The 24,901-nt window shown below is 47.2% G+C and overlaps 1 protein-coding gene and 2 long non-coding RNA genes across 4 annotated transcripts in view; 2 read left to right on the top strand and 1 right to left on the bottom strand.

Annotated features, from left to right (window-relative positions):
- Window positions 1–24,901, top strand: part of LOC308483579 — a 140,004-nt gene that overhangs the window by 3,532 nt on the left and 111,571 nt on the right. The window lies entirely within an intron of this gene.
- Window positions 1–24,901, top strand: part of RASSF2 (Ras association domain family member 2) — a 47,263-nt gene that overhangs the window by 7,954 nt on the left and 14,408 nt on the right. For both annotated transcript variants that reach the window (XM_081017537.1, XM_081017538.1), the window contains exons 2-6: window positions 8,057–8,148; window positions 10,169–10,244; window positions 11,692–11,843; window positions 13,733–13,821; window positions 21,399–21,559. In XM_081017537.1, coding sequence (XP_080873663.1) covers window positions 8,090–8,148; window positions 10,169–10,244; window positions 11,692–11,843; window positions 13,733–13,821; window positions 21,399–21,559 — 537 coding nt within the window. In that variant the 5' untranslated portion in view covers window positions 8,057–8,089. The remainder of the gene's footprint in view (window positions 1–8,056; window positions 8,149–10,168; window positions 10,245–11,691; window positions 11,844–13,732; window positions 13,822–21,398; window positions 21,560–24,901) is intronic.
- Window positions 1–24,901, bottom strand: part of LOC308483604 — a 90,342-nt gene that overhangs the window by 61,577 nt on the left and 3,864 nt on the right. The gene's annotated exons all lie outside the window — the stretch shown is intronic.

Below are 24,901 nucleotides of genomic sequence, written 5' to 3'. Positions count from 1 at the left end.
GCCCAGGGTCGTGCATGCGGCTGAACACTCAAGATGCCAATCAATGCTCACTCTGTCGTTGTGCCCACACTTCAGCTGCTGAGCTGCCTCTTGGGCAGCTAGTAACTTATTGCAGGATGAATAGATGTTGGTAGTATATCTTTAACCTAAGGATCAAATGACCTCTTGGCTTCTAAAGGAGTTGAGCAGAAGCGACTGTTACAAAAGTGTGTGTCTGCATATCCAGCACTCACTCCCTTGTCCAAAAGGTTGGCTTATTATTTGTCATGAAACTGACGGTGTGTGTACATGCTGCTTCAGAGAGCAAAGTTACAGTAGAAGCAGGCAGCAACTCGCACACTACGGACACAGCTTGATCTAAAGAGGACAAGGAGGTTCCTTGTCAAAAGCCTAAAGAGAGAACATGTGGCGTTTGACACAGACTCAGCTAAAAGTACAGCAACAAGGGGAGAGAGGAGCGGATACCTGGAGCAAAGCTCTCAGGCTGGTCCTTGAGAGCACAGAGTGAAAAGGGGTCCGTATTGGAGCTGTTAGAGCTGACAAACCATTGAAACTGAAAGTACGGGGGCCAATGTTAGGTTATGGAGAAGGGAAGGGGTCTTTTAGGTGAGTAATTCGGTAAGAACACCTTGATTCCTCTGTTTCATTTTTCATTTCTTACAAGTTCCTGTCTGCTAGTTATTCTGCTTACCTGACTTAGTTTGTAGTTGAAAGAATATAATCCTAGTGAGAAATGACAAAGTGGTTTATCTTTGTTTGTTTCCTGTCTTCTATGTGGAGCCCATTCTTTTTAGAGGAGATGTGAATTAAATTTTGCTAACAACAGATTACTGTGCTGATATTTACATAAAGTCTTGAGAGATCAGGAAGCTTTTCCAGGATGATAAGGACTCTTATCAGGGTCAGGAAAGTCCATTGAGGGGTTTATTTTAAATCAAGTTTATGCCAGCTGTACTGATGCCATGATCTGCAGTAATAAAACACTGGAAAAGCTCCAGTTGGCGCTCATCATTACACAACTGAGTTGTGCCTTTGGCAGTGGGTCAGGGTGGGAGGAAGGCTCTGAGCCTTGGGGTGGGAAGAGGGAGGCGACCAGGGCGTCCCTGGATTCATTTATGAAATGCTGGTGGATCTGGTTTCCTCAGTTCAGCCATGGGACTGTCCAAAGCCCTGTTCAGCTGTCTGGTTCCCATCATGTGAAAAAGCTTGCAGGAAAGTGTGGGGTCAGCCCCCTCCCTTCGACAGCCCCACACCAAGCACCCAGTGTTAGTCTGACAGAGTGGTCTCCTTTTCCATGTCCAAGAGAAGGAACCTCCATCTCTCAGGGTTCCTGTCCCCATGTTGGAAGCAAACACACCCTGCTTCAGACTGAGCCACGGCCAGCACTGAAAGCAGAGGTTTCCACTGTTGAGGACCTCTTTGTGCATTCAGAGTTTATGGGTAGCCCTGACTGGCCATGGAAGCCAGGGACCTGGGAGACGAGGGTTTGATTCCCCGCTCGGCCATGATGCTCACTGGGTGACCTTGAACCAGTCACTGTCTTCTCTCCCTAATGTACCTCACAGGGTTGTTGGGATTACATGACAAGTGGGGAAACCGTGTACGCCACCTTGAAAAAATGCAAGAAGTAAATGGGTACCAGAAGGGAGGTGGGTGGCGCTGTGGTCTAAACCACTGAGCCTTGGGCTTGCCGATCAAAAGGTCGGCGGTTCGAAGCCCTGTGATAGGGTGAGCTCCCGTTGCTCGGTCCCAGCTCCTGCCAACCTAGCAGTTCGAAAGTACGTCAAAAAGTGCAAGTAGATAAATAGGTACCGCTCCAGCAGGAAGGTAAACGGCGTTTCTGTGCGCTGCTCTGCTGTCGGTGTTCTGTTGCGCCAGAAGTGGCTTAGTCATGCTGGCCACATGACCTGGAAAAACTGTCTGTGGAGCGGACAAACGCCGGCTCCCTCGGCCTGTAAAGCGAGATGAGCGCCGCAACCCCAGAGTCGTTTGCGACTGGACTTAACTGTCAGGGGCCCCTTTACCTTTAAATGGGTACCACATGCCCGAACAAGGTGATGGTGTGTGCAGAATAACCTCTTTTAAGCAGGGTAGCGCGGTGTGCTGTGGAGTTTATTTTTGTGCTTCTGCACGTTGTTCCACACCTGGTGTGGTGTGGCCTCTTTCCTCCCCTTCTCTTTCCTCTATTCCTTCCTCCATCGCTCATCCCTGGGCAGCTGGGAGCTACGCTGCCATGAGGCAGGTGGATGGTTCTGTGTCTCCATTAACAGGAGAGAGGCTGACAAATGGAGCGACTTTCAGCAAGGCCAGATGGGAAGGGCTGCCTCCGAGAGCAGACCGAGATGGAGGAGGGTGGCCGAGGAGGCGGGGAGAGAGGGGAGGCCCAGTGGTCCTGCTGAAGGAGGAATGGACGGCAGGCGTAACAGCTGGTCCAAAGGCCAATGACACTCTAGGTTGGATTATTGCAAAGCTTTTCGTCCTCACAACACACCAGTGTTTGCACTGCACACAAAGGCCCCAACATTAATTGTGTGGCTTTTTAAAGCTTCCTCAAAGAAGCTTAGGCAGGAGGCAGCATATGTTGTCTCCCCAGCGGCATTTTATCCCCATAACTGGGGGGGGGGGGGAGAGGAACTGTGGCCCTCCAAAATTTTTTTAAATGCATGCACACACAAAGCGAATGCAGAATCAGCCCTGGTGAGTAAACAGTGGGCACTGGGCTTCCAGTGCTGGGTGACACCCAGCTTCATGGCTGAGTCATTTCAGGGTGGGCAGGCCGTGCAAAGAATTCAAAATTTAAAACATCTCTTGCAGGTATTTTGATTTCATCGATGCTCCTTAAAAGGTCAGAGCAGCTCACAAGAATGAAAGCAGTGATAAAAACGTAAACTAGTTGACTAGAAATTAAGGCCTTACAATAGCGGGAAACCGGCATGCACAGATACAAAGAAGTCATACTTCACGCAGGGCGTAGTTGAACCGTGGAACTCCCTCCCACAAGAAGTAGTCGTGACCTTCAGCTTGGGTGGCTTTGAAAGAAGATGGACAAATTCATTGAAGAGAGGGCTGTTGATGGCTACTAGCCATGACAGCTGCTCTCTGCCTCTGCAGTTGGCGATAGCGATGTTTCTGAATACCAGTTGCTGGAAACTGCAGGAGGGGAGAGCGCCCTGCTATACTAGATAGGCCCCCATTGGCCTGATCCTGCAGGCTCTTCTTGTGTCTACACACATACCAGTTAAAAAGAAAGTTCTGTTTGCCTTGTAGCTCCAGCCCTCCTCCTCCTTTAGCTACACCCATTTGGGACCACTCTGCTCCTCTTTTCCTACTGGAAATGGGCCCGTGGTCTGGACTAGCACCTTCTTCTGCCCCTGCTTGCTTCTCTTTAGTGCAGCTGCTTCCAAAATCTCCTCTCTGGAGGGAGAGATGCTTCCTTGCCCAGCTGGCTCTGCTCCTTCCTCCTAACCGGTGCAGTGGATGCTCAGAGTTTGGGTTGCCAAATAGAATTAAGCTCCCACACCAGGACATCTGGAAAGAGGCAGGAACTCAGCTGCTTCTGATGGAAATTGTGTCTGCGAATCATAGAAGCCTTGGAGCCTTATCTTTGAGGGGTCCTTTTGAGCAGGACATGTGAGCTGTACTTTTAAGGGTTGGGGGGGGGGAGGTTCTTTCTCAAGGACCTCAGTGCTGCTTTTGCCAGCTCTGAACCTCTCGTTGTTCTCCAGGGTGCAGAATGGGGGGCTGGGGTTTCCTCCCCCCCCCAATTTTTTAAAATTGTTTCCCCACTTTTATGACAAATATAACATATCATACACACAAAAGAAAAGACATTACAATACTAAAAGAAAAGAAAAAGGAAAAATATAAACACTTATTACATCTAGAACCCATTTTATCTTTCATTGTTATCTGACTTCCTCAAATCCCCCCTAACTGAATTTCATTGTAACAGTTTTCCAAAATCCTCTTTCTAATAAAATTAAATCCTTCAATTTACTATCTTCTTCTCTTTTCTTATTAGTCTAAATCCATAGTTCTTTACAACTCCTTATTCTAATCCTAAGCCTAATTGATACTTTCAAGGGACTTCTAATGATCTTATATTACAATATTTAGCTAGATAGTCTTTGAATTTCTTCCAATCTTCTTGGTGTTCCTCTTCTTTCTGATCACGGATCCTTCCAGTCAGGTCGGCCAGCTCCAAAAAGTCCAACATCTTCATCTGCCATTCTTCTACAGTTGGTATTTCTTGAGATTTCAAATTTTTAGCTAATAGCAGTCTTGCCGCTGTAGTGGCATACAAAAATAATCGTAACATCTTTTTTGGGCAATTCCAGTCCTATTATTCCAAGTAAAAAGGCTTCTGGTTTCTTAACAAATGTATTTTTCAACATTTTTTTCAACTCATTATAAATCTTTCCTTAACCTTGGGACACGTCCACCACATGTGATAAAAGGTGCCTTCTTTTTCTTTGTACTTCCAACATAAATTATCATTCGTGTGGTAAATCTTTGCTAATTTTACCGGGGTTAAGCACCATCTATACATCATTTTCCTAATGTTTTCTTTTAATACCGTACATGCAGTAAACTTAACCCCTTTCTTCCACAACCTTTCCCAGTCTTCCAACATTATATTGTGTCCAACATCTCTTGCCCAGGGGTTTCCTGACTTGGTGAATGACTTGACAGCGGTCTGCAGAAGCCCCACTCTGGTCCCGGGTGTCAAGGATGGAGAAGAATAAATCCCGCAGAGCATCTGGTGGGAGTCTTTGGATTCCTAGTAAACTCTCTGCTTTGCAGTCCAGCTGAGCTGTTGTCCTCTGCCCTCACCCACCCCAAATGCACACAGGAAACCTCATCTGTTTCTAAGCTCAGGGCCAAACCAGGCAGGATGTGGGAGATCTAAGATGCAGCATTTGTGACTTTCTAGTTTAGAGAAAAGGCGAGTAAGACATGACAGGAGTTTTTAAGATGATGCCTGGCAAATCCTCCCCCTGCCCCATTCCCATACACCTGAGCCAGTGCACTGCTAGAGATGGTTTTGCTGTTCCTGGCCTGATTAGGACGTCTCTCCATCTTGCCTGCTGAGTCCCCATCGCCCAGCACGACCCGGGCAGTGCCTTTGGCAAAGACTCTTGGCTGAGAAAGCAAACAGAGAGGTAACCAGCCCTGGCTGTGTGCTTCCAGGGGGGTGTCTTGCATGCGCTGCTCACGGGGTGTGCGCTGGCTGTGCCCCTCCCCGGCTGCATTTGTTTGAGGCAGCAAGCCTCAGGTGGAGCACTGTGGGAGAGGTGGCCTGCCCAAGTGCCCCCTTGGCTCGCTTGTGGCCCTCAGGTGTTGGGGAGGGCAAATGGTTTGTTTGTTTATTACCTGCCCTTCACCCTAAGGTTTGAGCATGGGTAACAATGCGGGTGGCGCTGTGGTCTAAACCACTGATCCTAGGGCTTGCCAATCAGAAGGTCGGCGGTTCAAATCCCTGCGACGGGGTGAGCTCCCATTGCCTGGTCCCTGCTCCTGCCAACCTAGCAGTTGGAAAGCACGTCAAAGTGCAAGTAGATAAATAGGTACCACTCTGGCAGGAAGGTAAACGGTGTTTCCATGCGCTGCTCTGGTTCACCAGCTTAGTCATGCTGGCCACATGACCTGGAAGCTGTCTGCGGACAGACGCCAGCAACCCTCAGCCTACAGAGCGAGATGAGCACACAACCCCAGAGTCGTCTCTGACTGGACATAACAGTCAGGGGTACCTTTACCTTTACAGCATTAAAGCACAATGTTAATAACAACTAAAAACAACTTACAACCATCCTCCGAAAGCCGTACAATGCAGATGCCAGATGCACCTTTGCAGGGAGGGAGTTTCACAGCTAAGGGGCCACCACAGAGAAGGCCCTCTTGCCTGGGCCACCACCATGCCAAGCCTTCTAGGGTGGAGGAACTATCCAGGGGTCCCCCTGTTCTGATCTTGGAGGCAGCCTCTCAGGTCTTTGGAGCCTGAGACATTTAGGGCTTTAAACACCAGGGCTTTTTCCCAGCTGGAACTCAGTTCCGGCACCTCTCAGACAGACACCATTGCCATTCTAAGAGAACAAGGGAGGCGTTCATGGTGAGTTCCGGCACCTCTTTTTCTAGAAAAATAGCACCGTTAAACACTAATGTGAGCACCTTAATTGGGTCCAGAAACAGCGCAGCTGTTTCAAAATGGGTTATATGAGATCTAAGTGGAACCCCAGCCAGCCAGCTCCTGTGTTTTGGACTGACCGAAGTTTCCAAGTCGTCTTCAAGGTCAGCCCCACACAGAGCATGTTGCAACGATCCAGCCCAGCAAACCAGCCAGAGCTGAAGAAAGGCACTCCCAGCCACCGCTGCCAGTCTTGAAGAGACAACGGCACTGTAGTTTGGAAATAGGGTGGGGGTGGAGATATCATTTTATCCTTTGCTTTGTGCAAGTCTTGAGCTTCATTGCTGAACAGCCCCAGAAGGAGAGGCCATGAAACAGACAGCTGTCAGGCTGGTTAGGAAAGCAGCTCAGAGGAGGCAGGAAATTCAGAATTTCGTCAGCCGCTCTGCTGGGAGGTGGTGATATTCTTAGTGCTTCTGTTTTGCTCCCCCCAACCCAAGAACAATGCTTGGCGGATGCAGCAGCGGATGCAGCAGTGTTAAGACTTCTGGGCTTCCTGCTTTGCGTCTTCAGGCAGATACAAAGAAAGATTTGTGGACACCTGTTAAGCTACAGCAGCCAAAACAAGAGATTATGCTCAGAGGTGGCATAAGATGAAATCCCAGAGAGAAAGCGAAAAGAATATGGGGTTCAGAGTGGCATTCGGCACAGGAGTCAGATTCAGCACTGGAGAGCTTTGTCTTTCCCTGTTAAGTATCTAGTCCTTATGACTTCAAAGATATGTGTGATGCCTGTGAAAATTTCAGAAGCTGGACGGCTAATGTGTGGTCAGCTGGAGGGCTTCAGTGCTCTACAAAACCCTTTGTGTCACTTAGCAATGTACACGTTCAGTCCAAATTGCATAGCATAGCATAGCTTGGACTACTGCAATGTGTTCTACGTGGGGCTACCTTTGAAGGTGACCCGGAACCTGCAATTAATCCAGAATGCGGCAGCCAGACTGGTGACTGGGAGTGGCCACCGAGACCACCTAACACCAGTCCTGAGAGATCTGCATTGGCTCCCAGTACATTTCTGAGCACAATTCAAAGTGTTGGTGCTGGCCTTTAAAGCCCTAAACGGCCTTGGTCCAGTATACCTGAAGGAGCGTCTCCACCCCCATCGTTCAGCCCAGACACTGAGGTCCAGCGCCGAGGGCCTTCTGGCGGTTCCCTCATTGCGAGAAGTCAAGTTACAGGGAACCAGGCAGAGGGCCTTCTCGGTAGTGGCACCCGCCCTGTAGAACGCCCTCCCACCAGATGTGAAGCAAATAAGCAGCTATCTTCTCTTTAAAAGACATCTGAAGGCAGCCCTGTTTAGCGAAGTTTTTAATATTTAATGTTGTATTGTTTTTAATACTTGATTGGAATGGCTGAGGAGGCTCAGCCAGATGGGCGGGGTATAAATAATAAATTATTATTATTATTATTATTATTAGGCAGAATACATTATGCCAAAGAAAAGGTAATTCATGGAGGAGAGGGCTATTGGTGGCTTCTAGCCATAATGGCTCCTGAATGTTTTAATTGTTTTATATATATATATATATATGCTTTGTGTTGTTTTGATTTATGTAACCCACCTCAAGTGTCTGTCCGGGCAGAAGGTGGGATAGAAATAAACATAGTAATTGCAGTAAGGCCTGAGGTGCTGGCCAGTCCATTCCACCTCCTGTTTCTCAGAATGGTATTCCAGGAAAACAAGCAGGGGTTTGTTTTCTGCACCTTTTGGACTCCCCTCCCTCCCCACTACAATCCATGGATCTGAAACCCATTAGAGGTCTGCAAAATCGCCATTGAATTGAACGAACGATTAGCATGTTCTTTTCATTTATCTCAGAAAGTAAATTGTTGTGTGCTTTAAAGCAGTTTCCCGCCTCCCCTTTCGCCACAGGCCTCTGTTCCTGATGAAAGACACTTTCCAAGGATGGACTACATAAGCGAGAACTACCCGGTCCCTTGTGGGCACGACAAGTACATTTCGAAGTAAGTCGGAGGCTGGCTGCGTGTTCCGGGCAGACCTTTGTTCTTTGCAGCTGGCACCAATCCCTGGGGTCTGGTGTGTTGGTGTCTGTGTATAACTGCAAGCACGTGCAAGGAAGGGAGGAGAGACTTGAGCACCAGCAACTTGCATCTTATGCTAATCATATTTATGCAATTGGAGTGGCGGGGTGAATAAATAGAGAATGGAGGAAACCCACCAATTCTTGCTCTCCATGTATTTATGTTCTCTGCACACCCAGAGAGTCTCCCTCACTTTTTCGGGCTTTGGGAAGGAGACATGAGGACTCAAGGATGCTCTGAGAGCCCTCGCACCGCCTTTCCAAAGCCTAGTAAGCAAGGGGCTGTCTTCTTCACCGGCCTCTGGGAAAGAGGCACAAGGGCTCTGGGACAGTTCTGGAGGCCGGTAAGGAAGGCGTTGCCTCACCTAGTGGGCTCCCTGAAGAAGAAGAGTTTGGATTTGATATCCTGCTTTATCACTACCCAAAGGAGTCTCAAAGCGGCTAACAATCCCCTTTCCCTTCCTCCCCTACAACAAACACTCTGTGAGGCGAGTGAGGCTGAGAGACTTCAGAGAAGTGTAACTGGCCCAAGGTCACCCAGCAGCTGCATGTGGAGGAGCGGGGAATCAAACCCGGTTCACCAGATTACGAGCCCACCGCTCTTAACCACTACACCACACTGGCTCTGGCCCTCCTGTGACCTTCCCAGAGCAAGATAAAGAGTCCTTTCCCTGTGGGTTGGGGGCAGTTCCAGGGGCTCCTGGCTTCACGTGATTTTGTTTTTACACACTGACAGCCAGAACCGAACTGCTGCATAAGCTGTGAGTTGCCTGTATGTCATGAAGCTGTGGGCACAGGGGAAATGAGGGCAGTTACAACCAGCCATTCATTTCTAGCCTAGAGAACTCCCTACAGGAAGATGGACATTGAGTGCATGCTCTCTCTCTCTAAAATTAAATTTTCTGTTTTACAGTTTCAAATACTTATTTTGCATCCTTGAGATATCCATGACTTCCCTTCTTCTCTTTCCGTGGTTCATTTTACATATCTTAAATCCCTGCATATTTAACAAAAACTATACCAATCAGTATTCCATGATTATTGCATCCATCGAAACTTATTTACACTGTTGAATTTATCTTAATGCTGCCAGCATTTTCAGCTGTATACAATTATATTCCATATATTCAATAAATGTTTTCCAGTCTTCTTTAAACATATGTTCTTCTTGTTCTCTTATTCTATATGTTAAGCATGCAAGTTGTGCATATTCTGCCAACTTAAGTTGCCATTCTTCTTTGGTTGGGACCTCGCATGTTTTCTGTTAAGTTGTGGGTTGACATAGCAGACGACACAGCGATTTCTCCAAAGCAGCTCTTTATTTTGTAAGCTGGAACAGAACTGAGCTGAGGAGCTCAGTCAGCCTGCTTATATAGAGCTACAGAACAATTGTAACTGTTGCAACGTTCTAAAACTATCCAATTACTGAACGTCACTTTTCGATCCTTCATTTGCATATAAAACTATCCAATCACTGAACATCACTTTTCGATCCTTCATTTGCATAACTATCTACAGTATCCCCCTGCTGGCCCAGGGTGAGAACTTCAGTACATAACATTTTCCATTTGGGGGCTAACAAAACATGGGTCGCAGTTGCTGCGTACATAAATAACCTTTTCTGACACTTGGGGATTTCATTCTGAATTATCCCCAACTTTCAGGACTCTGAAAGGACTCTCAGAAAGTGCATGCCATTTTCTGATGGGACAATGAAATGTGTGGCTGGAGAAGCATGTTCTGTGGAACCTTGGCTTTCCTTGGAGGCTTCTCAGGAGAGCCATGAAAGTGGAGCAAGTTTGGGGTCAGGGGTCAGCTCCAATTTCCTTAAATATTTTACTGCAAAAAGCAGCAACTTTTGGACAAAGCCACTACATGTGGCAAAGAGAGCTGGACAACTCTTCCATTTGCTCTTCTAACAGCTCTTGTTCCACATCTTCCAGAAATGAACTGTTGTTGCACTTGAAGACCTACAATCTCTACTACGAAGGCCAGAACTTGCAGCTCCGGCATCGAGAGGTGAGAAGACCTTTCTACGCAGAGACAAGTTAGGGGAGAATGTTGTGACCAGGGGTGTGTGACCTGAGCATGATTCCAAAAATGAAACTCTGCACCCAAGTCACCAGAACTCCTCGCCTAAAGGAGCTGGGTCCTGCAAACGGTGTAATGCATGCAAAAAGGCTCATAGGTGCATGCTTTTTGAATTATTGCAGTGCAGAGTTTACTCTTCAGTTTTAATTCCAGTTTTACTATTTTTGGACTGTGCGAGGCCCCAGAACTCTGACACCCCCAGACTCTGGGTTTTTCCTTTGGCCTCCCCCTTTTCCCAACTCTTGAGAATTCAGCATGTGCTGCCCATGCACTTTTAATGATGCATTCAGGAGGGCTGGAAACCTGCTTTTAAAAACTAAAATGATCCTTCCAGAGGAATACAGTATGATTGCATCTTATGCACGTTTAACTCGCACAGTTTCAACCACATGCGGTTGAAGGCCAGCTGGCTTAAAGTGTGCAAGTTAAATGCAAGCAAGGCGGAGAGCTCGAAAGCTCTTTTTGTACCAGGTCTGCTGGCGGGAAAAGCAATTAAGTGGTATGTAAATCTTAGGAAGCAAAATAAATATAGTTGAAACCAGCATCCTTTCTTTTGGTGCTTGCTTTTATTTTCACTTTATAATACACAAAAAGCAATGGCAGCAACAGTCAAGAGAAAGAGAAAAGAGCAAACCAAGAGGGGGGGGTAAAGAAAGGATATGAGGAGAAAGGAGGGAATGGTACTATTCCAAAAGCAGTGTTATAATTCCAGACAATTGTCCTTCAAGAGTAAAGGTAAAGGGTAAAGGGACCATTAGGTCCAGTCGTGGCCGACTCTGGGGTTGCTGCGCTCATCTCGCTTTATTGGCCAAGGGAGCCGGCGTACATCTTCCGGGTCATGTGCCCAGCATGACTAAGAACCAGAGCAGCACACGGAAATGCCATTTACCTTCCCACCCGAGTGGTACCTATTTATCTACTTGCACTTTGACATGCTTTCGAACTGCTAGGTTGGCATAGCAGGGACCGAGCAACGGGTGCTCATCCCGTTGAGGGGATTCGAACCGCCAACCTTCTGATCAGCAAGTCCTTGGCTCTGTGGTTTAATCCACAGTGCCACCCGTGTCCCAACCTTGAAGAGTACATTATCCAATAATGTTTATCCATAGGAGCGCATGAGAAGAGGGGGGCTGCCAGCCCATGTTCCTTTACCTTAATGTATTCAGTAAATGGATGCCAAACTTTTGAAAAGCTGTTCTTCATTTTCAGATAGTGCAGAGTTTGGGTATATTTTGTTAACATTTCCGTTAGAGCTGTGGTCCAGCTCTGGAGGTAGAACCAGCATCCTTGGGGCTTGGGGAAGTTTACTGCAGCATCCTTGGAGCAGACCAGCTTCTGGACCATCCCTGAGTCCCTTCTCTCATGTGCCCTCTAGGAAGAAGGGGAGTTCATCGTGGAGGGCTTGCTGAACATCTCCTGGGGGCTGCGCAGGCCCATCCGCTTGCAGATGCAAGACGACAACCAGCGCATCCGCCCCCCGCCTTCGTCCTCCTCCTGGCATTCCGGCTGCAACCTGGGAGCACACGGGTCAGTACACAATCCAGGGCAGGTTTGTGTGAGTGTGTGTGAGAAAAATATCTAGGGGTCTTAGCAGACCACAAGCTTAACATGAGTCCAGTGTGACGCAGCAGCTAAAGAAAGCTGATGGCATTTGAGGCTGCATCAACAGAAGGCGAGTTTCCACATCGAGGGAAGTCATAGTCCTGCTCTCTTCTGCCTTGGTCAGAGTCCTTTGTCCAGTTCTGGACACAACAATATAAGAAGGAGGTTGACAAGCTAGAACGTGTGCAGAGGAGGGTGAGCAAGGGTCTGGAAACCAGGCCTTATGAGGAACGGTTGAAGGAGCTGAGTATGTTTAGTCTGGAGAAGAGGAGAATGAGAGGAGATATGATGGCCCTCTTCAAACATCTGAAGGGCTGCCACATGGAAGGTGGAGCAAGCTTGTTTTCTGCCGCTCCAGGGGGAAAGCCCCGAACCAGTGGATTCAAATGACAAAGAAGGAGATTCTGACTAAACATTAGGAAGATCTTTCTGATGGTAAGAGGTGTTTGACACTGGACTCTCCGTCATTAGAGGCTTTTATGCAGAGATGGGTGGCCCTGTGCCAGGAATGCTTTAGTTGTGGTACCTGCCCTTCAGGGAGTGGGATTAGATGGGTCCCTGCCCACTCTATAATTCTATCACCGTGACCATTTTGTTTTAACTTTTCCTGTGATCAGGGACTTAAGGGAGGGTTTGAACTCGTGTAATATCGGTAAGGAAAGTGGCACCTTGATGTGTAGAAACAAGGGTGGGGGTGGATTGGGGCCAGAAACAAACTGAGAAAATCATAAACCTTTTTTTTAATGGGAAGAAATATCATTGATTTTCCTGAACACTGGAGAAGTAGACTTGGATTTTAGGGGAGAGATTTCAAGTCCTGCCCCTGCTGGGCTCACACTGCTCTCTGCCCCTTCTCCTTGGGTAGAAAATAAGATACGGCCAAGTACAAGGCTGGTCTGTCTGCATCTAGGATCCCCATGAACAAACCAACTTGGGAAGTGCAAAATATGCAGCCCAGACTATACAAGTGGCACCGTGACCTTGATTATTTCTGCTTGTGGAACACTGTAATCTACATGATCACAAGTTGCAGATAAATAAAGAGTTTTTGTAAGTAGAAATTATAGTCAGGATGGCAACAGAGCCTCTTGGTTGCTGTTTTTGTTTTTAAAGCTTTGGGAAATGCTCAGTAATTTCTGCTGTAACCAGAGTCTGTTGCTAACATGGCACAGATCCATTCTACACATTACACAGAAGGTGGTGGTAGGATTCTGGAGGCTGGAGCTTCAGACTCCAGGGACGGTTGCAGTTTTGAATTTTCCCTGCCTGCAAAAAATAAGTGCACCTTGGTCAAAAGATTTTGCAATTCCCTCTTCTTGTTTTGCTGCATGCAGGGAGCTGTTTTACTAAGCAAAGCATTCAAAAATATTGAAGCCTCACACATAATTTTATCCCTGCTTCCTGCCTAACATCCGACTTGAGGCAATTCTGACATCATGTTTTCAAAGTGTGCCCTCTTTGGTGTCCATGTGTCTATTAGAGTCTGAAGTGGGGTGCAGAGGGCACACAGAAGATCATGCTGGCTACTTCTGTGGTGAATCCTAGAATTGTTGAGTTGAAAGGGACCCCTGATGCCATCTAGTCCAACCCTCCCTGCAGTGCAGGAATCACAGCTAAAGAATGCATCTTGCAACAACAACAAAACCATCACGCTCACATAACTTGCCACTATGAGTTTGTGCTGTGTTTACTATTCACACGAGCAGACGAACAATAATTGCTTGCATCAATCTGTGTTTTTAGAATGCTTGGGGAAATCTTTCAAGGTATTTTCTAAATCCCGAATTCTCTTATTTTGTCTCTTCCCTACTTAGGTCAGTCATAAAGCCGTCAACCTTACCAGACATTCAGGTCATGGAAGCTGAGCCCTCGTTGGATGGGGACGGAATTGATGGGGGAATTGGTAAGATAGGGGAAGTGAAGGATGCTGGGGGTGCCTACTGGTGCTAAGGAGTTGGGGGTCTCCATCTTCTGAAAATAATGCAATAATGGAGTATAATCCTTATCTATGACAATAACTCACTGTGAAGTGTAGTAAATCCGTTTCTGAAAGGTGTTTTTCTGGGAGCTTACCCTGTGCTAGGAGTGCCATAATTATGTGTCTAAAAGGATCAGAGCAATCTGTATCTCGGGTCTAAATATTTGTTTCAGAGTTCTCTTGTGATGTGGATGGTGCTGATCCACCAAACTCTCTTTATGTTCTTAAAAGGAATGACTTCTCCATACAGTTCAGAGTTAAACTTGCCACTTCCAGATGCAGTCACAATCTCTGGCCTGGGTAGCTCTAAAAGGGGGGGGGGTGCGTGTGACAGAGTTGTGGAGGTCAAGGCTGATCGGCATGTGAGGGACGCGGGTGGCGCTGTGGTCTAAACCACTGAGCCTCTTGGGCTTGCCGATCAGAAGGTCAGCGGTTCGATTCCCCATGACGGAGCAACAGGAGCTCCTGTTGCTCTGCCCCAGCTCCTGCCAACCTAGCAGTTCAAAAGCACATCAGTGCAAGTAGATAAATAGGTACCACTGTGGCGGGAAGGTAAACGGTGTTTCCGTGTACTCTTGCTTCCATCACGATGTCCCGTTGCACTAGAAGCGGTTTAGTCCTGCTGGTCACATGACCCGGAAAGCTGCCTGTGGACAAACGCCGGCTCCCTCGGCCTGAAAGCGAGATGAGTGCCGCACCCCGTTGTCGCCTTTGACTGGACCTGACCATCCAGGGGTCCTTTACTCTTTACTTTTTACCTTCCTCCATGGCCAGAGGCAGAGAGAGTGGCTGCACTCAACTCCTGCTTGTGGACTTTGCCAGAGGCGTCTGGTTGGCCCCCGTGGAAAGCAGGAGGATGCTGGCCTTGAGGGGCAGCCAGGCGCCTCCGAGTTCATGAGACCAGCGTGAAACACACACACACACAGAGTGGTGTGGAAGAATGAGCTTTGTTCCCCTTTTCCTTGGCAACACAGCCCTCCTCTCTTTAGAAAGGGAATAACAGGAGTCATTGTTAAGCAGAGTTGCCATGGAGAAATAAACATTTACAGGAGAAGCTCTCTCTCCCCCTCTCCCCATCACCCTTCGCTCTCTGATCCGAGATCGGCCTTCCTGTTTAACAAAACAGAAAACCACCACGTGGGTTTTGGCATTTACAGGCTTTGTGCAATCTGAACTGTGCCGTTCTCGCCTCTCCCCTCTTCTTTTCCCTTCCCTTAAAAAACCAAAGCAAGCCAGGCAACCCCTGCTTAGATAAACCAAAGTCTCAGCATCTGCATTGGTTCCCCTGGGATAAGAAGCACAAAGCAACCAATTTATTTGGAGTTGCAGGTGCAAGCTTTTGAGTCACACAGGATGCTTCAGTAGTCCGGGTCTTCGGGAAGGAAATGTGGGAGAGGCAATGCCCCATGTTGCTGTAGCCACAAGGCCACTGTTAGACATTTCTGCAGTAAGGATTTTAATCCCACTCACTGCTTGGAAGACTAGTGGGTTTAAGGTAAAATAGCTGATGGAAATTGCTGCTCAGAAACTTTTGTGCAAAGCAAAAAACAAAAACCACCCTAGCTGAGGTCTCCCTCTTCTTCCATGCACAACACTCAGCGGTTGAATATGTTTTGCTGTGTCTCTTTGGAAGCCCTGGGCCAGTTGGAAGCTGCCAGGGTACCGATCTTGTCTATCTGGCCAGCTGCCCTCCACAAGCAGTTGCCTTCAGCACTGGCGGAGGAATGGGGGGGCGGGGGAGCGCAATGCCCCCAGCACCATCGGGGAGGGGGTACCATTGTGGCCGCCCCCCCCGAACACGGGCTACCCCCCCCCCCACTGCTCCAGGTACTACGCCCCCGCGGGCAATGTGCCACGCCCCCAGGAAGCACGACACCCCCCCACAGGTGGTGTGCCATGCCCCCATAGGTAGCACTCCACGTCCCTGGGGGGCGCACCATGCCCCCGGTGCCGGAGCATGCAGCTTCGCCACTGGTCTTCAGCACTCCAGATTAAAAGTGAGCCCCTTGGGCTCCATGTTGCAGGAGAAGATGCTTGTGGGTCACACTTAAAAAATAATAGTAATGGCCTGCATCTTTTTGCCTTCCCCATGGCCAGGAGCAGGGCATGGTCAGGATTAACAGTTTTCTCTGCTGCAAAATCTGCACACACCCGCTAAGTTTTCAGGAGCTCATTCAGAGTAAGACCATCACGATTAACTGATGTGCAGCCTAGCAATCCATAATTGAGGGATGAAAACCAGCACCAGTCCAAGCTTAATTTTATCTGTCAAAGATCAGCAGGCCATTTATTATTATTTTTAAGTGTGACCTTCTGATGCTCAAGTTTGAGGAAGTTTAAACCTCTGTGCAACAGCTTAGAAGGGATGCCCAAATGAAAGGAGTGTTGCTCAGCCCTCCCAGAGAACACAGCTAAGGCTGTAGCAGGAAGTTACCGTATTTTTTGCTCCATAAGACACACCAGACCATAAAGCGCACCTAGTTTTGGGAGGAGGAAAACAAGAAAAAAAATATTCTGAATCCCAGAAGCTAGAACAGCAAGAGGGATCTGGCTTCTGGGATAGCCGCGCTAAGCCTCTTCAGGGCAGTGAGATGAAGGCTCCCTCTGCCCAAAGAGGCTGCGCGCCACTAAGGCAGAAGCCAGGAGAGGTGCTTCGCTGAAGGGGCGCTGCGCAGAGAGCGAGAGCTGCGCAGCACCCCTTCAGCGAAGCGGGTGGAGGAACAGAAGGAGCCCCTTCTGTTCCTCCTCTAGCTTCGCAGGACAGGCGCGTTGCTGAAGGAGCGCTGCGCAGCTCTCCCTCTCTGCGCAGCACCATTTGCTCCATAAGATGCACTCACATTTCCCCTTACTTTTTAGGAGGAAAAAAAGTGTGTCTTATGGAGCGTAAAATACGGTAGGTGTAGCATCCAAGGGGTTGAGCACATCAGAGGCACACATGGGCCTGCCTGGGAGCTGTAGAGCATTTCTCGGCCTCTTTGAATTTCCTTGCTGGTAATGGGGTGGAGGCTGATGGGGAAAGAGAGACACTCCCCCAAAGAGATCCGTCCAGGACTCATAATGTGCCACATGAAGGCTGTTCTTTGCCTCCATAGTTGGCACTCGGATGCCTTGAAGGACTGGCAGTAGTGCTCTTGACCATTCTCTCTCAGCTGAGCAGTGTCCTAAAATGAGGACAGGAGGAGCCAGTCTGTTGGTTGCAGGCCACACCCTCCACATGTCGGCATATCTGCTGAGAAGCTCTTGCAGGAGGACTGTTAAACTGTGGAACTCCCTCCCACAGGAGGCGGTGAGGTCACCCACCTAAATGGCTTTAAAAGAGTATTAGGCAAACTCATGGAGGAGACGGCAACAGAATACCAGTTGCTGGAAGCCACGGGACAGGAGAGTGCAGCTCTTTGTGCTCAAATCCTGCTTGCAGCTTTCCCATTGGGGCATCTGGCTGGCCACTGTAAGGACAGTATCCTGGACTTACTGTATTTTTCGCTCCATAAGACGCACCCGACCATAAGACACACCTAGTTTTTAGAGGAGGAAAACAAGAAAAAAAAATATTCTGAACGAAACAGTGGATGTATGATTTTTGTGGTTCATGCTTTGGCCACAGACATGTGATCTGATGGTGAATTTGGGGTGACCCAATGCAAAAATCCTGAGGATCCATGTGGATCTGTGCTTTGTAACCACGTTTTTGTGCCATTGCGGCCCCATGCAACAGTGGGTGCGTGGTTTTTTGAGTGCAGGCTGTAGCCAGGGACATGCTATGTGATCTGATAGTGAATCCTGAGGATCCATGGGCTTTTACCTCCCCCCTCCTAGGCAGCCTCCTTTATCTCTAGCGTCCCTTATCTCTCTCCCGATCGGCAAACGATCAGAGGCTTTGTTTCAACACCCACTTCCCTCTTTCAAAAAAAGAGCATGATCTGCTTTTTGTCCCTGGGCAATTTGGCTCCAGGGACCTCGCATTCTCTCCATAAGACGCACATACATTTCCCATTACTTTTAGGAAGAAAAAACTGCATCTTATGAAGCGAAAAATACGGTAGATGGACCCCCTTTGGTCTGATCCAGCAGCCTCTTCTTAAGATGTCTTTAAGATGTCTTTCTATTTTTTTGTTTTGTTGTTTAATGCCACCCAGCTTGTTTCAGATCTGAAACAGGAGCAGGCTTGGGTGGGTTGACACATGGTGAGTTGAAATGTGAGTTTAAGGAGCCCATTAAAAATGGATTAAGAGGGATTTCATTATGTTCTGGGTCCAGGCCAGGAATCTTAGAGGAACGCTTAAGGGTCTGCTTTCCGTGCCACATCACATTCTCATCTCAAGGAGCAGCCGCTCAGAGGAAGCTCTTGAACTAGAGCTCTCACCCTTTTTCTAGCAGGCGAAAGGGTAAATGCAGCCAGTTAGACCAGAGGTTGGCAACCTAAGCCCATGGGCCGGTTCCAGCCCATGAGCCTCCTGGAACCAGCCCACGGCTGTTCCATGGATTGGCGTGGGGATTCCATTTTTTTTCTCAGAGCCATTTTCCCCCCTCACCACGGGGACCGACTTCCGGGTTGGAAGAGCGCCGGAAATAGCATGTGCTCACCTGGAGGAACATTCGTACACGTACATATACACTACTTCTGGCACACTGGCGTACGTGTCCCTTGCTTCTGGCGTACATGTCCCTTGTGTTCGGATCCTCTCTGTGGATCGTCCCCCCCGAGTCATCTGGTGGGCCACTGTGAGAACAGGATACTAGAACACAGGGGGCTCCACTGGCCCGATCCAGCAGCCAGGCTCTTACATTCTTAATGTTCAGAGTTTGCAGGTTGCTGTTGTTGTTTAGTTGTTTAGTCGTGTCCAACTCTTCGTGACCCCATGGACCAAAGCATGCCAGGCACTCCTGTCTTCCACTGCCTCCCACAGTTTGGTCAAACTCATGCTGGCCGCTTCGAGAACACTGTCCCACCATCTCGTCCTCTGCCGTCCCCTTCTCCTTGTGCCCTCCATCTTTCCCAACATCAGGGTCTTTTCCAGGGAGTCTTCTCTTCTCATGAGGTGGCCAAAGTATTGGAGCCTCAGCTTCAGGATCTGTCCTTCCAGTGAGCACTCAGGGCTGATTTCCTTCAGAATGGAGAGGTTTGATCTTCTTGCAGTCCATGGGACTCTCAAGAGTCTCCTCCAGCACCATAATTCAAAAGCATCCATTCTTTGGCGATCAGCCTTCTTTATGGTCCAGCTCTCACTTCCATACATCACTACTGGGAAAACCAGAGCTTGAACTATACGGACCTTTGTTGGCAAGGTGATGTCTCTGCTTTTTAAAATGCTGTCTAGAGTTTGCAGGGCAGGAGGCCAAATTGCAATGCACTTTAGATCACAATTGTTAGGGAGTTGACATCCAAATGACCTTGGCCTAGAAGGTTGGAGCACGTTACAAATGTAGCCGAAGACACCCTGAGTAGGAAAGGAGTCTGTGAATAGCACATTGTTGACTTCTTCTCACAGTAAAAACACTGGCTATGGATTTTATCTCCGGATAGTGGCACCACTCCAACTCACACAGGGTTGGGCTTGATGATCCCTGGGGCTCCCTTCCAACTCTACGATTCTTTGAAAACCTCTAATGAAGGGGGAAATGTTGGCTTCTGTAGCAACTAGGAACATTGGCTGTGCTGGCAGAATTGCAGCTGGATCTCAGAGCAATTCCAGGAAACAATTTTCAGTATTCACCCTTCCTTTGTTTTCTCTGCTTGCTGCTGAACGTCCATAACCCTAACGCCTCACAGACACCTTCATTTAAAACTTAACAGAAGCATTCCATGTCTCCAGCGTCTGCCTTCACCGAAAGCACCAGCTTCCCATATCCTCTTTGGGAGTCCTAAAGATAAAGGGGTACCTGACCATTAGGTCCAGTCGTGGCCAACTCTGAGGTTGCAGCGCTCATTTCGCTTTATTGGCTGAGGGAGCCGGTGTACAGCTTCCGGGTCATGTGGCCAGCATGACTAAGCTGCTTCTGGCTAACCAGAGCAGCGCATGGAAACACTGTTTACCTTCCTGCTGAAGCGGTACCTATTTATCTACTTGCACTTTGACGTGCTTTCAGACTGCTAGGTTGGCAGGAGCAGGGACCGAGCAACGGGAGCTCACCCTGTTGCAGGGATTCGAACCGCCGACCTTCTCTAGGCTCTGTGGTTTAACCCACAGCGTCACCCGCGTCCCTTTCTCAGGGAGTCTTACTCATGTGTAAAAGGAACACATGGAGAGGGACAAGCCCACTGAGTTTCACCCTTTGTGAACTGGAGGGCAAACACTTCTTCATATTCCCCAATTCTCTGTTGTAAAGAGATGCTCCACACATAAAGGAGGTTTTGTGCTTCAGTTGTTTGCCCTCCAGCTTGTGAAAGGCAGCAAGGAGGATGGAGCTTTGCACGCTTTCACATTGCCTTTACACATGAGTAGAACACCAGGCTGCTTTGTGTGCATCATGCAAGTTCTGCTTGTTGCAAACTGAGTAACCCGCAGTACGAAGAGTCCGTAAAAATTGTGAGCTGGTAGCACGCCCCATGCTAATGTGCTTCTCTTATTGGAAAAAAGAAGGCAAGGGGACCTGAGTTATTTGTCCCCTGATTCTGAACATCTTGTTTGTGGGCTTCCCAGAAGCACCTGGTTGGGCACATGTGGCTTGGGTCTGATCCTGCAGAGTCCTTATCATGCCAGAGAGGGAAGGAGGAATTCCCAGGAGAAGATCATGTAAGAACATAAGAAGAGCCTGCTGGATCAGGCCCACCTAATCCATCATCCTGTTCTTCAGTGGCCAACCAGATGCCTGTCACGCTCAAATCCTGCTTGCCTGTTTCCCATAGGAGCCCTCTCTCCTCTTGCAGCTTCCAGCATTGCTGCCTCCTGGTCCTTTACCTGCAGTTCAGACCCCGTAGGCCTGTATGTGTGTTGCTGGCTGTGTCAGAGGATGGAGCCTGGCCTCTCTTTTTTGAAAACTTTGAAAGATACATGTAGGGAGAATCGTTGGGTCCAGAGGGAGGACACTCCCCACCCGCAGGCAGCCTCAGCCTGCCTGCATGTGTGACCTTGGGGTGCGGGGCACCCCCCCCCCACAGACAAGCCACAGCTGTCTGAACATCTTGCCCTCTGTCTGACCTTTTGTGGTCTCAGTAGTCTGCGGTGCCCTGTCTGTAACCTTTGTCTCTGACACCTTTTGTCTCCTTCGTCATACACTGTGCAAGGGGAAAATGACGCGGTGGAAACAGGTGCCAAAATAGCTTTGTACCACCTCTCAATCTCGGGACTGGAAGATGCGTAAAGGTCACAGCCCAAAATGTATCTGCCTGGTTTGCATATTTGTGTCAATAAAAGGAGGCTCCACAGGGCTGGCCGGCAGCTTGCTTGCAGCTCACCTGTGCGCAGCTCACCTGCATTATGTCCATCACTTCAGATACAGGTGTTTGGAATTTCTTTGGAGGAGGTCAGCTTCTTTTGACGCACCTTTCTCCTCTGTTTCAGATGACAACGATCTCAAAGCCCAGCAAGAAGAAGCGCCACAGCTGATGCGGACGCGGAGCGATGTGGGCATGCGCCGCAGGGGGACTCTCCGCACCCCGAGTGAGCAGCGGAGGATCAGGAGGCACCGCTTCTCCATCAACGGGCATTTCTACAACCACAAAGTGAGTCTCCCAAGGAGGGTCTCCCTAAGGCGCCGGAGCATCTTGATCTAGGGATGGATCCAGGTCGAGAATGTAGCTCTCGGTGCCTCCCAGTGAATTGTTAAGGCAGGCATCTTTTGTTTAGTTTTATATGGAAGCTAGCCTCTATTATTTGCTTTATCATGTATTTGTGGCATTTTGTTCCAAGGAGTTCAAGGGAGAATATGTGGTTCTCCCCCCATCTTACCATATTTCTCACTCCGTAAGACGCACCTGACCATAAGACACGCCTAGTTTTTAAAGGAGGAAAAGAAGAAGAAAAATATTCTGAACAAAACAGTGGATGTATGATTTTTGTGGTTCATGCTGTGGCCACAGACATGTGATTTGACGGTGAGTTTGGGGTAGCCCAATGCAAAAATCCTGAGAATCCATGTGGATCCGTGCTTTGTAAGCATGTTTTTGCACCATTGCGGCCCCATGCAACAGTGGGTGCATGATTTTTTTGGTGCAGGCTGTAGCCATGGACGTGCCATGTGATATGATGGTGAATTTGGAGTGACCCAATGTAAAAATCCTGAGGATCCATGGGCTTTTACCTCCCCCCTCCCAGGCAGCCTCCACTAGCATCCCTTATCTCTCTTCCGATCCCTTACCGATCAGCTGCTTCCTTTCAACACCCCCTTCCCTCTTTCAAAAAAAAAAAAAAAAAAGCATGATCTGCTTTTCTTTTTTTTTTAATGATATTTATTAAAGTTTCACAAAAATACAGAAAACAAAGAAAAAAGTATAAATTACAGCAAAAAAGTAAAAAGTAAGAAAAAACATACAAAATAAAACAGTTAAAAACACAATAATGTTCCATAACCTATCTTCCTTACTCTTATTTCCCCGGACCTCCTCATACCTCCCTTCTTTGTATTCCAATTCAATTTGTTGGTTCAGCAAATCCTTACCATTAATCTTTTACCCAATTGTTAACCTTTTTTTCCCATGTCTCTTAAAGCATTACAGCTAAAAACCTCTTAGTTTCTATCCAACATCCTTCTAAAGTTCCTTAATTTTGCAATATTTCTGTAAATAGTCCTTAAATTTCTTCCAGTCTTCTTTCACCGACTCTTCTCCCTGGTCTCGGATTCTGCCAGTCATTTCCGCCAATTCCATGTAGTCAATCACCTTCATCTGCCATTCTTCCAAAGTGGGTAGATCTTGTGTCTTCCAATACTTTGCGATAAGTATTCTTGCTGCTGTTGTAGCATACATGAAAAAGGTTCTGTCCTTCTTTGGCACCAGTTGGCCGACAATGCCCAAGAGAAAGGCCTCTGGTTTCTTCAGAAAGGTATATTTAAATACCTTTTTCAGTTCATTATATATCATTTCCCAGAAAGCCTTAATCTTTGGGCACGTCCACCAAAGGTGAAAGAATGTACCTTCAGTTTCTTTACATTTCCAACATTTATTATCGGGCAAATGATAAATTTTTGCAAGCTTGACTGGGGTCATGTACCACCTGTATATCATTTTCATAATATTCTCTCTTAAGGCATTACATGCCGTAAACTTCATACCTGTGGTCCATAACTGTTCCCAGTCAGCGAACATAATATTATGTCCAACATCTTGTGCCCATTTAATCATAGCAGATTTCACCGTTTCATCCTGAGTATTCCATTTCAACAGCAAGTTATACATTCTTGACAAATTTTTAGTTTTGGGTTCTAACAATTCTGTTTCTAATTTTGACTTTTCCACTTGGAAGCCTATTTTCTTATCCAAATTATATGCCTCCATTATCTGATAGTAGTGGAGCCAATCTCTCACTTTATTTTTTAATTTTTCAAAACTCTGCAATCTCAATTTATCTCCTTCTTGCTCCAAAATTTCCCAATATGTCGGCCATTTGGCCTCCATATTGAGCCTTTTCAGAGCTTTTGCTTCCATTGGTGACAGCCACCTTGGGGTTTTATTTTCCAATAAGTCTTTGTATCTTATCCAAACATTAAACAATGCTTTCCTAACAATATGGTTTTTGAATGCTTTGTGTGCTTTGACCTTATCATACCATAAATATGCATGCCATCCAAATACATTGTTAAAACCTTCTAGATCCAAAATGTCTGTGTTTTCAAGAAGTAGCCATTCTTTCAGCCAGCAAAAAGCTGCTGATTCATAATAAAGTTTAAGGTCTGGCAGGGCAAATCCACCTCTTTCCTTGGCATCAGTTAATATCTTAAATTTTATTCTGGGCTTCTTGCCCTGCCAGACAAATCTAGAAATATCTCTCTGCCACTTCTTGAAACAGTCCATCTTATCTACAATTTGTAATGTCTGAAACAAAAACAACATTCTAGGCAATACATTCATCTTTATCACAGCAATACGGCCCAGCAACGAGAGTTTCAAATTTGACCAAATTTCTAAATCTTTTTTCACTTCCGTCCAACATTTTTCGTAATTATCTTTAAATAAGTTCCCATTTTTGGCTGTCATATTAATCCCCAAGTATTTCACTTTCTTTACCACATTCAATCCTGTCTCATTCTGAAACCTCTCTCTTTCAATCGGTGTTAAGTTTTTCTCTAAAACCTTAGTTTTTAACTTGTTCAATTTAAAACCTGCCACCTGACCAAATTCCTGAATTAATTCTAAAACTCTTTTAGTACTAGATTCTGGCTCCTGTAACGTCAATACTAGGTCATCTGCAAATGCTCTCAGTTTGTACTGTTTAGCTCCGACCTGTATGCCCTTAACCAACCGGTCCTTTCTAATCATATTTAGCAAAACCTCCAGGACCGATATAAAAAGCAGTGGGGAAATTGGGCACCCCTGTTGTGTCCCTTTTTCTATCTTAAATTCTTCCGTAACCACATTATTTACAATTAATTTAGCCTTTTGTTCAGAGTATATTGCACCTATACCATTTTCAAAACCTTGGCCTACCCCCATCCCATGCAGATTCTTCTTCATAAAACTCCAAGAGATATTATCAAAAGCTTTCTCCACGTCAACAAATATCAATACTGCTTTGGTGTTTATATTCACTTCTAATTTTTCCAAAATATCAATTATATTCCTCAAATTATCTGACAGGTGTCTTCCCGGGAGAAAGCCCGCTTGGTCTTTATGAATCTCTTTCATCAATACTTTTTTCAATCTCTTGGCCAAAATGTCTGCAAAAATTTTGTAATCCACATTAAGTAACGATATAGGGCGATAGTTCTTAAGCTGAGTCTTTTCAGTCTCTGTTTTCGGTATAAGTGTGATATACGTCTCTTTCCACGATTCTGGTGCCCTTTTCCCCTCCAGCATGATCTGCTTTTCACCCCTGGGCTATTCAGCTCCAGGGATCACACATTCACTCCA

The sequence above is a fragment of the Podarcis pityusensis genome (genome assembly GCF_964106645.2).
Source record: "Podarcis pityusensis genome assembly, chromosome: 8".
NCBI classification, from domain to species: domain Eukaryota; kingdom Metazoa; phylum Chordata; class Lepidosauria; order Squamata; family Lacertidae; genus Podarcis; species Podarcis pityusensis.
This window is presented reverse-complemented; position numbering and strand designations above follow the sequence as displayed.